General features: G+C 55.4%; 6 protein-coding genes across 6 annotated transcripts; 4 read left to right on the top strand and 2 right to left on the bottom strand.

Annotated features, from left to right (window-relative positions):
• Positions 1-156: 156 nt before the first annotated feature.
• On the top strand, positions 157-3,539 carry N7459_009039 (uncharacterized protein; the record flags this gene model as incomplete). The annotated part of the gene is made up of 5 exons (XM_056948207.1): positions 157-283; positions 350-975; positions 1,048-2,153; positions 2,207-3,317; positions 3,390-3,539. The coding sequence occupies 5 exons, from the start codon at positions 157-159 to the stop codon at positions 3,537-3,539; spliced, it is 3,120 nt and encodes a 1,039-aa protein (XP_056795432.1).
• A 486-nt stretch (positions 3,540-4,025) lies between these two features.
• On the top strand, positions 4,026-5,509 carry N7459_009038 (uncharacterized protein; the record flags this gene model as incomplete). The annotated part of the gene is made up of 4 exons (XM_056948206.1): positions 4,026-4,664; positions 4,739-4,835; positions 4,894-5,409; positions 5,463-5,509. The coding sequence occupies 4 exons, from the start codon at positions 4,026-4,028 to the stop codon at positions 5,507-5,509; spliced, it is 1,299 nt and encodes a 432-aa protein (XP_056795431.1).
• A 302-nt stretch (positions 5,510-5,811) lies between these two features.
• On the top strand, positions 5,812-7,018 carry N7459_009037 (BAR domain-containing protein; the record flags this gene model as incomplete). The annotated part of the gene is made up of 4 exons (XM_056948205.1): positions 5,812-5,846; positions 5,980-6,135; positions 6,221-6,782; positions 6,875-7,018. The coding sequence occupies 4 exons, from the start codon at positions 5,812-5,814 to the stop codon at positions 7,016-7,018; spliced, it is 897 nt and encodes a 298-aa protein (XP_056795430.1).
• Positions 7,019-7,966: 948 nt separating this feature from the next.
• On the top strand, positions 7,967-8,517 carry N7459_009036 (H(+)-transporting V0 sector ATPase subunit e; the record flags this gene model as incomplete). The annotated part of the gene is made up of 4 exons (XM_056948204.1): positions 7,967-7,977; positions 8,123-8,206; positions 8,286-8,338; positions 8,438-8,517. 4 exons carry the CDS (start codon positions 7,967-7,969, stop codon positions 8,515-8,517), a joined length of 228 nt encoding a protein of 75 aa, XP_056795429.1.
• Positions 8,518-8,826: 309 nt separating this feature from the next.
• On the bottom strand, positions 8,827-10,250 carry N7459_009035 (sterol homeostasis protein ARV1; the record flags this gene model as incomplete). The annotated part of the gene is made up of 3 exons (XM_056948203.1): positions 8,827-9,894; positions 9,952-10,005; positions 10,062-10,250. The coding sequence occupies 3 exons, from the start codon at positions 10,248-10,250 to the stop codon at positions 8,827-8,829; spliced, it is 1,311 nt and encodes a 436-aa protein (XP_056795428.1).
• A 262-nt stretch (positions 10,251-10,512) lies between these two features.
• Positions 10,513-12,761, bottom strand: arg2 (acetyl-CoA:L-glutamate N-acetyltransferase; the record flags this gene model as incomplete). Its single annotated transcript, XM_056948202.1, has 3 exons — positions 10,513-12,459; positions 12,522-12,668; positions 12,717-12,761. The coding sequence occupies 3 exons, from the start codon at positions 12,759-12,761 to the stop codon at positions 10,513-10,515; spliced, it is 2,139 nt and encodes a 712-aa protein (XP_056795427.1).
• Between the last annotated feature and the right edge of the window lie 1,082 nt (positions 12,762-13,843).

Here is a 13,843-nt window from a genome sequence, read left to right as displayed (position 1 = left end):
GCCGGTTTGTGGAGTCAGCCTCGATAACCAAGCCTTAAACCCACCCTCATCTCAGCCCCCAGCATTTCCTTCTTCTTCCTGCCCCACCATGTCTCCAGTCGAGGCTGCCAGCTGCCAATTGCCCTAGTCCGAGATCGCGCGACTGTCTCACCCCTCATGGCCGACCAGTTCCAGGAGCCAGCTGCTGGCGGTTCCGACGACCATGCCTCCGCCCAAGCGCCAGTGGCAAGAAATACATTCTCGCGCAGAGCCCCCAAGAAGCGGACAAAGACGGGCTGCTTAAGTACGTTGCGATCAGAAGAGAATCTCATTGTTCGAAGAAAGAAGCATTCGTTGACTCTACTCATAGCTTGTAGAAAACGTCGCATTAAATGCGGCGAGGAGAAGCCAATATGCAACAACTGTGTCAAGTCCAAACGTATCTGCGAGGGCTATGCCCAACGAGTTATTTTCAAGAACCCACTCGGAATCTTTGGGCTTCCTGCTTCGCTCCAAGTGCCGGACGCGCAGATGCGACAAGAGCATATGAGAGTGCCTCTGTACAATGACTTCGCCCCCCTCCCAGCTCAACAGGCCGCTGCAGCTGCGCAGCATCCCATGCTGGCCCCGCGCCCTGTAGAAGGCTCCCCTGTGGTACATCCTTCCCAGGAACAGTCTGGTGCTGGTCCATCGGAGTTTTCCCAAACTATCAATGCGCCTCAATTTTATTATCCCGCACCACCGGTGCAAGCACCTCCGCCCTCATGGCCGACAGAGTCAAAGAGGGGGAGGGTTGTGCAATCAGCCGCACTCGACTACTCGGAGCTACGCCACCCACAGTCTGGATTAAGTGTTTCCAATTCAAGTACTCAATATACAAAGCCGGCCTCCGATCGAGCGAATATCCCAGGACAGGGCCATTCCTCGGTATCTACGACAACGGTATATAATGAGAAGCCCGGCGATGCTTATTATATGCACACACCACTCCCGCGGGTATGTTATTTTACCCTCAGTTATTTTACCCTCATGATTTTACGCAATTTGTGACACTGAGTATTCTGGTAGTCCTTTCAGGCTCCAGGCACCATATATCATCATTATCCACAGGAGCCCGACCATCTATCTCCCCAATTTGGCTTGCCCGGGCAGTTTGTCCCCCAGTCTCAAGCCCAAATCATATACGTGGAAGATGAAGCTGAAGACTACTACGATGTGGATTCAGACGAGGAGATGGCAGACCAATCTCAAACGGAAGGCTTCAATCAATTAAACCTAATCATGACTTCTGCTAACCGAGATGACCGTCGGCTTCGGTCATTCACCACTTACTTGAACGAGCCTAACGTCCTGGCCAACTATTCTCCCTCGTTGGGATCGACTCCCCTCAACAACCCGAAGACCGCTCGCATTTTCGCCCATTTCATCCATTCAACAGGCCCATCCTTGTCGATATTCGAACGGCACCAGACCGATCCCTCGATTGTTCTAGGCGCGAAGGTCCCATCAGCACAACAAGGCCTCTGGACCTACACTCTGCCCCTCAAAGCCTTGGAGCATCCCGCCCTTCTTCAAGCGATTCTTGCAGTTAGCAGTTTACAAATTGCAAACCTGCAGGGCGTTCCCACCACTGTGTCTTTGAAGCACTATCACTACGCACTCAAACGAATTGGCAAAGCAGTAGGCCTTCCAACTCGGCGCAAACAGATTGGGACCCTGGCTGCCACAGAACTTCTAGCGTACTACGAAGTGATTTCTGCTGACCATTCCAAATGGAATAGTCATGTTGCTGGTGCGGCCCAGTTGATTCGAGAGGTTGACTTTGCGGGCACGACCCGAGATCTTCGTGCCCACCGACGCCGAGTTGATGAGCAGCGACGCGAAATGGGATGGCTAGACCAATCGGTGTACTACCCTGCCTTTGGCAGCGATGTGTCTGAGGATGATCCCTTTGCTGAGAAAGAGAGCACCGTCGATGCAGGACTCATTAGCTCTATCATGGGGCGAGGGGTCAACTACGACGACTTTGGTCGTGTTGAAGACACATACACTAAACCCCATAAGAGGCACTTCACGCGGAAGGATATTGAGAATTTCCGAATTCAGTGTGATCTCTACTGGTGGTTCAGCAAGCACGACTTGTTCCATAGCCTTATCAGTGGGGACAAACTATTGTAGGTCAAATGCCCCGGTCTTTATGATCGCATCTAACCCGATGACAACCTAGCATGCCCTTTGATCTTCGAAGCCAGTGTCCACCACGAGCCGGCATTGGGCGTTTGGATGCCATCTACGGCTCTGCTGATCATCTCTGGCTTCTTCTCGCACGCGTATCGGATTTCGGATACCGAGACCGCAAACGAAAATTGAAAGCATACCGTGCCACTGGGACGGAGTGGAGACCCAATCCTGGCATGTTCAAATTCATGGCTCGCTTCGCTGGCGGCGCGGGGCCATCTGGATCTGGAGGTCCAAGATCTTCGGGGCCACCAGGACCACCAGGACCACCAGGTCCTCCTGCCGGCTCCTCTGCTTCTAGCATAAAAAACGGATCTGGGCCCGGCTCTTCCTCCGACTCATCAAGAACACGCCCACCGGGCCAAGGCCCTCCACCACCAGATGCCCCTCCAATGTACGGAATGATACCGCCCCAGGGCCCGGTACGCCTTCCATCAGGGTTCGACGAGACTCGCCGCGAGCAGCGCGAATCGTCCGAGGAAGATGACGGGAGCGAGGACGTTTCATATGGCGAGGCGGAACGCGAATGGGAAGAGATCCTCATCGCAATGGACACTTTTGCAAAGGCTTTGGGGCGAGACTTCCAGCCGTTGCCCGCCGACGTGACGCCCACTATCTCAACACCTTTCGGACCTGCCCTCCAGTACCGCACGAACACGATCGCGGTGGTTTGGGGAATCTACTATGCGGGCCGGATCTTGCTCCACCGGCTCCACCCTTCTATGCCTCCAGCCATGATGATGGCTGCCGGGGTGGCGGCCTCTACGACTGCAGAATATGCACAGAGCGTTGGCAGGATCATGGCCGGCATTTATTACCCGCAGCGCTACAACCTAGCGGCCGGCGGTCTCAGCCCGACCCTTGGGTCTTGCCTGACGGAGATGACGTTGCCGATCTTTTTTGCTGCAGTGCAGTATGTGGATCCTGCGCAACGTGGCTGGACCATTGCAAAGTTGAAAGATATCTCCCGTTTGACCGGGTGGAAAACTTCCGACGCTATCGCTGGTGGCTGTGAAAAGGCCTGGATCGTAGCGGCCAAGCATGGCCGAGGTCCGCCTTATGAACGATCATTTGAGATTGATCGGATTCGTGCCATTCATGTAAGTGAAGTGTTGCCTAGGCAAATCTGCCTTGCCACGGGTGACCACAGTTAACCTATGTCTTCTCTGTAGCCGCTCGACGTTCTGAAGCGAGATCATGGTTATGAGGGCACCCAACCCAATGATGACCGGCAGTTTGTGGCTGTCCAGGGGCCAGATCGGGCATATTTGGCCCTTGGGCTGCTGAGTCTGGAGGGCGACATGAACAATCTGGAGCTGTAGGAGCGGGCCAGCGTGTACCTACATTAGGCACGGTGGCACACAGTAGCGCCATGTACCCGAGGCCGCGACCCAATCATAATGCGGCGTGCAGGTACAATGTACAGACTACTGTATGTAGATAGTCACTACGGTATATGTACATACATACATCTGTACTGTTGAAGTCGCTCAGTCACGGATTCCCCCAATCATGTCATCATCACTCCGCTTCTGCCTGCCTCGATCATCCCGTTGATATTTCGCTTGCAAGGCACATTTGCATCTTGTCCACTGACTTTTCTTCATCCTCGAGTCAGCCTCTCGCTCCGTTTTCACTCACCCTCGCCCTCCTCGAATCCCTTCGTCACTCGTCACTCTCCGTACTTCTTTCCCCCCACCATCCACGGCTCGGCGAGTCAGCCGCCCTTGTCATCCACGGTTCGCACCCGATCCCCTCCCAAGGCAGTTTTTTGTTTACTCCCTTCTCTCCTATCCTTCGACATCGCCATGTCCCGCTACGATGACTATCGCTCGTCGACAGGCACTCTCGACCCCCGCGACCGCTACGATCGGTACTCGCGCGGTCCTCCCGTCGCCGAACGACCCCGCCGCGCCGAAGACGAGCGCTTCGAATTCCGTCTGCACGAAGAGGACCGATATGGCCCTCCTGCACGCGCTCCAGGCCGCCACTATGAAGACGACCACCTGTCTCATCCATCAGGTCCCCTGGTGGCGCATGACCGTCGCCGCCGCCGCGACGGCAGTCCCTCGTTTGCTCCGCCCCGTTTAATAAGACGGCAGTCGTCCCTCGACACCTTTGATCGCATCCCACGTCGCAAGATGGAGGGCTATGAAGCTCGCGATCGAGCACCCCGCGTGCCCCGCGTGCCGCCGCCCCCGCGCCCGTCGCCGGGGCGGTATCGTGAACGGGAGATCTATGAGGACATCCGGATTGCCGAGCCGGATGAATACGGCGATGAGGAGTTTAGAGAGTTCCGAGATCGACGCCGCTCGAGCGGCGGTGCTCATTATCGTGAGAGGACACATGAGGAGAAGCCGTACCCGCGTAGAGGCAAGACTCGTATCCCGCGCCGGTTTGTGCATATCCATGCCATTCTGGATCTGGGATATCCATTCAAGGAAGAGGTACGCATTTATCCGTCATACGGAGACTGTCTTTTTGTCTCTCTTCCCTCGTCCAGAGCCCTGACCCTGCTTAGGACGAAACGATTGTGATCCAGAAAGCCTTGTCAAAGGAGCAAATTGACGAAGTGATCAGCCTCAGTCGCGAGTTCAGGCGGCCCGCACACACGGAGAGTGAGTTGTCGCTTTGCTCTCTTTTCTAGAGACTACCCCAAATTGACTTGCGAATCAGCTGAGTACATTCGTGTGCCACGGTCCCCTGTTCGAGAATATCCTCGCGAGCGAAGGACCACCGAGACCTTGCTGGTTGATGCCCCTTCGCCACGCCGCAGCCATGAAACGTTCATTGTGGAGGCATCCCCTTCGCGCCGCGGAGATGTTGAGTACGAGGAGATCACAGAGCGCTCCATTGAGCGACCACGATTTCGAGCCATCTCCCGCCCACGCTCAGTGTCTGTCCATGGGCGTCGTCGCGTGTCGTCTCCAGTCCGCTTGATCGAGCCTCGCGGCTATATCGATGAGCGCATTGAGCCCAGACACCATCACGACCACTCATTGGTTCTGATGCGCCCGCGACACAGTGAGCATGATGTCGCCGATTACATTCGCGATCTGGAGGAGGAAACGAGATTGTTGCGATTGGAGCGACAGGGCGGTATTGAGATCACGCGACAGCGTGAGACCGACACTATCGACAACAAGGGCAACGAGGAGGAAATAACCGAGCTTCGTCGGTCGGAACGTAAAGGTAGGAGACTCGTATTGGCATGTCGGAATTCCCGCCGGCTAACAATGTTCTAGAACCTAATTCGCGGGTTATGCGGGCGATGATGGCCACTTTGACGTGAGGCTTAGAATGCATTATTGAAAGGGCTCATTTGGAGATGAATGACACGATGTTTACGGGCCACGATACTCAGGCTCTTTTCTTCCTATGTATTCTTTCTACCTCGTTATTTCCATTTTTTCTTTCAACACTTCCTTTAGACTATTAAAGGATCCCATGCCGTAAATGTGATGCCTGATGAAACCGTGGCTGGTGTGGTGGGGCGGTGCAGCGGGATGGCCCTTCGTGTCTTCGCAGCTGGTGATGTCTGTTCCATCATCTCCCCCTCCCTAAACTCTCCCATTCCCTCAATCCCTTGCAATCATGGATCGAGTGCAGGCATTCGGTAAGAACTTCAGGTGAGTTGCGCCCGTATCCCCGATCAGTCCCCCTGATCGCGCAGCCTTCGAAACAACAAACCCCCCGTCTCCCCGTTCTAGACCCAAGGTCGCTGGCTGACACCGTCTTGTCTGTGTTCGCTTGGGCGAGTAGCGCGAACTTTACGCCTTTTGCGCAGCGTACCCAGCAGATGATCAAGGAGCAGCTGGGCCAGGCTGAAGACAAGACCCAACTCCCCGATGAGTACATCGAACTTGAGAAGCGCGTCGATGCGCTGAAGCTTGTCCACCAGAAGCTGCTGCAGGTGACGTGAGTCCTCGCTTGCCATGCCCCCTCGCATCTGTGATGTGCAGCACCCACTGACCGGGCCGGGACGATTCCCTCCGCGATATAGCTCTCAATACTCCAACGAGGCCTACGACTACCCGCCCAACATTCGCGAGTCTTTCAATGACCTGGGTCGCACCATCAACGAGAAGGTTCAGCTTCTGTCGCAGGCTGGCTCCCCTGCCGAAGCCCAGGCTGCCTTGACCGCGCCCCCGTCGGCGAAGCCCCAGCCCAAGACCTTCAACCATGCCATCGCGCGCGCCTCACTCGCCGGCTCCCAGACCCTCGTCCAGAGCACCGAGGGCGAGGACCCCCTCGCCACTGCGCTGGAGAAGTATGCCTTGGCGGAAGAGAAGGTCGGCGAGGCCCGTCTGTCGCAGGACGCCCAGATCCAGTCCCGCTTCCTGGCTGGCTGGAACACCACCCTCAACACCAACTTGATGTTCGCCGCCAAGGCCCGTAAGAATGTTGAGAATGCCCGCTTGACACTTGACTCGGTCAAGGCGAGCAAGAAGGCTGCCGCCCGAGGCGACTTGGACAACCTCAGCGAGGATGCCCGTGCGGAGATTGAGCAGGCTGAGGATGAGTTTGTCGGTCAGACTGAGGAGGCTGTGAGCGTGATGAAGAACGTACGTACTGAGGTGGTTTGTCTTAGAGATTGCGTTCAATGGTGATCTCTATCAAGAAACAGAAAGCTAACATTGGGTCTCCCTCATTTCAGGTTCTTGATACCCCCGAGCCCCTGCGCAACCTGGCCGACCTGATCGCCGCCCAGCTGGAGTTCCACAAGAAGGCCTACGAGATTCTCAGCGAGCTCGCCCCGACTGTGGATGCGCTGCAGGTTGAGCAGGAGGTAAGCTTGTGATCGTCCTCTAGTAAAACCTGCATCCTCTAATCCTTTGTCTAGGCCAGCTATCGCAAGAGCCGTGAAGGCGCATAAGCGTAGTTCTCCATCATTTCCGTTCTTGTTCTCTTTCGAGCCCCGGCTTAGTTTCGGGGACTGCCTTTTGTATCTATCGCCTTTGTTGCTCCTGTGTCGTCCTAAGGGATCACCTTCAGTTTTTACGTTTTGCGTCTCAAAACCAATAGATTAGGATTCCGCAATATTGTAGTGCAGGATCCCTCGTCCAATTAACCATCATGGTCAGGCTAGAACGAAGGATGGAGCCACTTCATGTCGGCATGTGCTACGCGACGCAGGCGACCGCCCGCAGCGCCTGAGGTGTCGACGTCCCGCTAGCTCCAGGAGCTCCGCCATCCAACGCCGCTCATCCACGCCAGGCCGCCTTTCCATTATTATTCCTGCGCGACTACCGTACTTTGTGGTGGAGAGATTGTGAAATATTCATCCGGCACTACGCAGCCCATCGCCGGACCAATATCAATCGCAGACCGCTGCCCCGAGTCGCCGATTACCGTCCAGCTGGCCGAGCCCGGTACCTGCGCCTTCGAGTTAACACAACACCCGAGACGATTTTCGCGGAGATACCTGCTCTGCGATTATCTGGAGTGGCATATTTCCTCCAACGAGTCTTGACAATTGACGCATTCCGCCTAGCCCTTCGAGCAACTAGTCGGTCGACGACGCGAACGAATCTCCAACTCCGAAACGACATATAAGCCCGCGGACTCCGAATCCCTTTTACGCCTAAGTGCTTCACTGCGTCTGAGGCTACATCATCCGACCCGATAGAGCTGCATTGGGTATCATCTCGTGGAGCTCTCAAGTCGAGGCATTCTACTTGCAACGACACCACCACGTCTGGGGACATTAGCATCTTGAAGGGCTCGTGAAGACAAAAACAATATCAAAATGGCAAGCGGGTATGTTCCATCTCCAAATCGAGACGGCAAATAGATGGTATCTCGGATTCTCTGGCTCCAGTCCTCCCAAACCATCGCCAGCCCTTGCTGCGTATCTGTTCAGTTCGCCCGCGGAGAGGACCCAAGTGCTAACGACTGAATACAGGTGGAGTCTTCTCCTCGGCCTGATCATCATCGTGGCCGCCTCCGTGGCTGCGTGGTTCTTCAGCCCGAAGGGCGAGAACCAGACGTAAGTGCTCTGTCCAGGCGAACACAAAACCGCACCACCAGAATCTAGAATCGCGGCGGCTAACATCTATTTTGATTAGTGTCTGGCGTAGCACACTGATTCTTTCGTTCGTCTCCTGTTATCTGATGTGGGGTACGTTTCTATTGGGCTTTCGTTGCCATTGCGTCCCTTATCATATCACATTTGGCTGCACGCAAAGGAGAGCAACGCAGAACTAACTCATATCTATAGCTATCGTCTTCCTCGCACAGTTGCACCCGCTCATCGCTCCAAAGAGGGCCGATATCCGACCCGACCGGGTACCAGAGTAAACCATTCTTTCCTGAACACATTCTGCGCATTCGGTTTTCTTCTGCTGTATGCTCTGGGACCTGCTATACCGTGCCGGGTGATGACTGGGATTTGTGCACTTGAGATGCGGGTGTTTGTACAGCCTTTTCTCTCTGGGTCTAGATGAATCTACTTGCTTCCTTGTCTGTTCACTATGTAATTTCTCTACATAGCTCGTTCAGCATCGATGATATGAAAAGGCAAGTTGTTCGAATCAACTCCTGATTACTAGTAAATATGCAAGTACGTATCTATTATACAGACTCTAGCATAACGCCCAGCAACACCAATTATCCAATCCCCACCGCACCAAGAATAACCCTCTGCACCGCCCATCGCGCAATCTGTCCCGCAACCGCAACCGCCACAGCCCGCAGATACCCACACCCGAGGAGGATATACAGCGCCTCGATGTTACTCAGCAAGACGAGATGCGTATCCACCACTCCGAGCGACAGCAGCGACGCAAGCAGATCAAACAGCCAGGTCAGGTACGTCGTCGGCAGATACGGACGTAGGAAGACCTCTCCGGCCGCAAGCCAGGATTCCAGGAGAGACGACGAGTACAGCGCGCCGCCGCCGCGCGCCGCACCGGCTTTCCGGAATGTTGGCGCCGCGTGGGTGGGCGAGTGCGTCTCTGCGCTTTCTTGGGCGCCGCCGCCGTCCGCGCCCCAGATGACCAGGAGGATGGGGAAGAGCTTTGCGCAGCTGCTGACGAGCAGGGCGGTGCTGATGGCTGTGGGGCTTGCTGCTGTGGGCGGGGGGAGGGGCCGGATGTTCTGTAGCGGTGCTGTGGATGTTCGTCTGAGAGCTGGTCGGGGGCGTTGCTGCGGGACTGGGAGTGGTGCGCGGAAGGGGATGGACGATGGGTCGGGCGAGGAGGTGTCGCCGGCTGGGCCGGGGTTGGGTGTGAGTCTCTGCTGGGGCACGCCTATGTCCGGCTGCTGTGTATGTGTATGTGTCTGTGTCTGAGACTGTGTAGTTACAGACTGCGACGATGGCGAGGGGCGGATGGTTGGTGTTGGTGGGCTGGAGCGGAAGGCGGCAGTATGTTCGCCGGTGCTTGTGGCCGTGGCTGTGCCGGCGTCTGTCGTGGCATGGGAATTGGTAGTGCTGTTGGTACTCTCTGAAGTGCCATAACGATGCGACTTGGGGACAAGGATGGAGGCCACTAGACGGACGGTGAGGTGGTGCGCGAGAGTAGCCGCCGCGTTGAGTGTGAGAAAGAAGAGGTATTGGACGACGATTGGGGCGCGCGAGATGAACGCAGCGGCGAGGGAGGGATCTTTTTCGAGGCGCGCCCAGGTCAAGTAGACATCGAATAGGAGGAGAAGAACGCCAAGCCGAATAATCGACCGCTGGAGGGAATCTTTGTTTAACTTGGTATCCTATGTCGGATGAGATGCTCCACTTACGTCGAATCGGTTGTCATCACGTCCGAGGCGGTTGAATAGGAGATGTCGGTACACCTGTGGGAACCAGTGTTAGTTTTTCGTCATGTATCATCAGAGGGTCATTGAATCACCTGTGGTTTGATGAGGACCAGGTCAATAAAGATCACGACGAAGTCGTATTCGACGTATTTGTCGGCGAACCGCTGACAGCGCGGGCACTGTGTCAATCGCACGCCTTTGCCCTGGGAGCGGTCATCAGCGCGACTGTAGGCGCTGTACAGGTGCGAGACCGGGTATGAGCACTCGATGCAGATGGGCATCGTGTCATGGCGGCGTGGAGGAAGCTTGGCTGTTGGCAGGCGGTCGAGTTGACGTCGGCGTTTGCCAGGGAGCCAGCCAATGGCGGCGCGGGACGATCTATATGCTCGGCTCGAAAATGGCAACTATTCAAACACCCCCATGTAGAAGCTATTGAACGAGATGGGCTCGCAGACGAGATCCCATTGAGTTTCTATATACCGTCTTACAGGCATTGCCCGAATAAACACACAAGAGAGCATGTCTAGCATCAATCTACAAGCCTCAATCCACAACGCTTTTGTTGTCCGCCCAGCTAGGCTGAATAGCCCGACATACAGCCTCATAGTCCTGAAATCGTCTCGTGTCCTCTGGTAGTCCGGGTGTTGTCCAGAACATAGTCCAATTGCTATCGGAGAGCTTCCATGACCCACACGACCGTTCAAAATACCATTTGTTGACAGGGTTGTCCTTGCGACTGCGCCAGCACACGCCGCTAGGAAAGCACGAGCGCACCATCGCATTGAACACCACGTCAGCCACGCCGCCTGCACCCTGGCTGCGTTTGAGGACGGCGAATTTATCCAGGTATGGAACCATGCGCGCTGCGCTCTCGGGACTGCCATCGTCCACGACACCTGGCGGTGTTTCCCAGGTGAGAATTGCGCCGCCTTCGTACTCACCGGCGACGATGAGGCCGGCAATGCGATCATTGACGCGTTTGAGGTAGTCTTGCAGATCGAGCTTTCGATCGAAGGAATCCTCGATGAGGTGAACAAGTCGTGGCAGGTCAATGGATGGGTCATTTAGTTGCAGCCGCGGTTGGCTCTGTGCAGTCCACGATTGCAGGCGTGGGCTTGGGAGGATGGTGAGAGGCATCCCTCGTTTAACAAAGGTGGTGTGAGACGTGAGCGGACTGAAGATACCGGTGCTGCCATTAGCAGCACCCCGTCGCCCAGGGGGAAGTGACGATGACAGGAGAGGCTTATCAGTCAGGAGGTTATGGATGAGGGGATTTCGCTGGCGTCGTGTCCCGACGGCAGACAGGTCTGAAGCAGCTGTCTGGGGTGCGCGGGCTGAATGGGCAACTTCTTGTGGGGAAGTGATAATCCCTGATGAAGCGGACGGCAGCATTGCCAGGGCTTGTTGAGATAGACGGAGGTTCTCGAGATGTCCATCGAGGACCGGCTTCATCGTCGTGGCCCCAGGCAACTGCTCCGACAGCTCTGGGAGAGGGGTGGCAATTTCTTTGTTCGCGAATTTGGAGAGGGGGTTGCTGTTCAAAATCGAGGACGGTGCTTCCAGGTTCTGGGAGGTTGCTGGGCAATCACCCTCTCCGCAGAGAGACTTTCGTGTTTGGAGCAGCTCATGCTGGATCTCATCGAATTCCTGCTCCATATTGATGAAGACATGAGATGTCTGGGGGCCTCTGAAGGCTGGGATACCTCCAAGTGGATGCAAGAGAATCACCCGATCTAACGAGACCTCCTTTTGTAGGCCGCTGATTCGTTCTGCGGTCACGGTAGGGTCTTCATCCGGGTCTGGCAAAGTTGCCAGCCCAGCAAACTCCTTGGTCAGAGCAAGAACCGCCTCATCCGCGGATACGGGAACGGCCCTCGGGTTGTCCTCGGTGTACGCAACAGGTGTGACGATGACGACGTGCCCGTCCCGTAGGGGTGCCAGAAGCCCTTTACGTGACATGACTGTGGGATGACCGAGTTCATTCTCAGAGATCGATAGGGCCGAGTCCAGACAGAACGATTTCGAGTCAGGCTGTTCATCGACGGCCGCCGAAATCCGATTAGCTTGGCTGATGGCGGCCTGTCGCACCGCAGCCGCAGTGTCCATCTTTCCTGGATCGACCACCACGCAGCAGGCCATTCCCAGGCGGACCAGTTGCGACAAAGTCCTCGCCACCCCGGTGAGAACGGAGTCATCGAGGGATTGCGGCGTAGTAATTTTGATCAGGGCCAGATGCAGTCGCTCCGACGGTTCTTCACCCTGTGGAGCAGGTGTCGTATATTGTCGGAATACCGGACTGTCATAGACAGCTCTAGATGCGCCGTAGAAAGATCCCAGATTGACGCCGGAGGGTAGCGATGTTGGGGGCTCCTTCGGAGATTCAGCGGTGGACTTGGGTGTTGACTTCTGAGGGTTGTTCTTGAAGCGAGCCAGGTAGGATTTGGCTTCTCGTTTAGTTGAGGCAGAGCTCAGGAGACTCAGAAAGAATTCCTAAAGTGACAAAACAAAATCATGAGTATGCCATTTCGCCTGGACTATATTCTATCACATACTCGATCCAGAAGCTTCTCCTTTGCGCGACGCCCGAGTCGCTCATGGTTCTGACTTGAGTTTGAGAACTCAGAAATCTGGAGCGGTCTCGCATGGAGTGATTGCACTGAGGGTATGGCAGTGGGGTCATTGGCGTGAGCGACACGGTGCTGCAGGGCCGTTAGCTATTGTGGATAGAACGAGCGGTGGATGCGCACCTTCGCTAGCGAAGTTCGAGGCCAATTCAGTGCTCGGGCACTCATGATGGGCTGCCAGCACCACTCCAGCGGCAGGATGGAGGAGCAGCCTCAGAATCACAAATCACCACAGGCGGGCTAGCCCAGAGGAAAGGAAGCGAGTCCAAAAGATAACGATTGGAATGACGCATCTTCGGTCGGGGTTCACCGCCCGGCGATCCTCGGAGGGATTTTTATATTCAGACTAAGGAGACGACGGTCTCCGCGCAAGGATGATCGGGCCGGGATCGGTCGATTACTGGCTGGAGCCGCTTACTCTCTGAGAAAATCTATCAGCATGGTGTTGAAGGTGGATAGTGGATGGATTGATGCGGGGAAGCTATGTTGAATCCTTGCACGCACTGCACCCTTCGCTATTGGCCATTGGGTGTCGTTATGCAACACCTGTCCAGAGATCGGTGGCTGTAATCGAAAGGTGGCACAAGAATCAGACTATCACTTGTGGTGCTTTATGAACACCTGGCCAGATCCAAATTGGTTCTATCACCTATCCTTCCCTCTCGAATGTCTTTGCGAGTGATGGATCATTCTCTTCCACTCAAATAAATCCAATCCAGCTCCATTCCTACTGGACGTGACAGGGACCAAGCCTATCTCAGGTTGTTTTCCATATATCAGTCCCAACATTGCCTGCCGGGGAACCAGACAAGAGGCAGCCATACAACATAGTCTGGGACAGGATGGCCAATGCACTTAGGCAGATATATACTCCTACCTAGGTACTCCCTTGGCTGTGGCAGTTCAGTCTGGCAGACATAGGAATCCATACCTAGTCTTGCATTTGATTTGTTCCTACCGATCGGTCTGAGAGAGGATCAAGATACACTCATGATGGAAATGTCTTCCGTATATGGAACAGGGCTATCCACGCCCCGTTCACCGACAAGGGGGGTCCGCTTTCTAGAAGCGCACGATTGACACCGAGAGACCGGATCGCATCGATGATTGGCAGCCAAATGGCGTTCAACCCGTCATTTCCCATCGGTGGCTTCGGGGCGGTCGCGAGTACCGAGAGTGACCTGGGCTGGCAGAGCCCCGCCAGGCGGAACTTGAGTACCATCGAGGTCGCCGGTACTTGCGACGCCCCG

Source organism: Penicillium hispanicum, assembly GCF_028827665.1.
Source record: "Penicillium hispanicum strain IBT 35686 chromosome Unknown utg000008l_segment0_segment0, whole genome shotgun sequence".
Lineage (NCBI taxonomy): Eukaryota > Fungi > Ascomycota > Eurotiomycetes > Eurotiales > Aspergillaceae > Penicillium > Penicillium hispanicum.
Note: the sequence above shows the minus strand (reverse complement) of the source record. Positions and strands in the feature narration are given on the sequence as shown.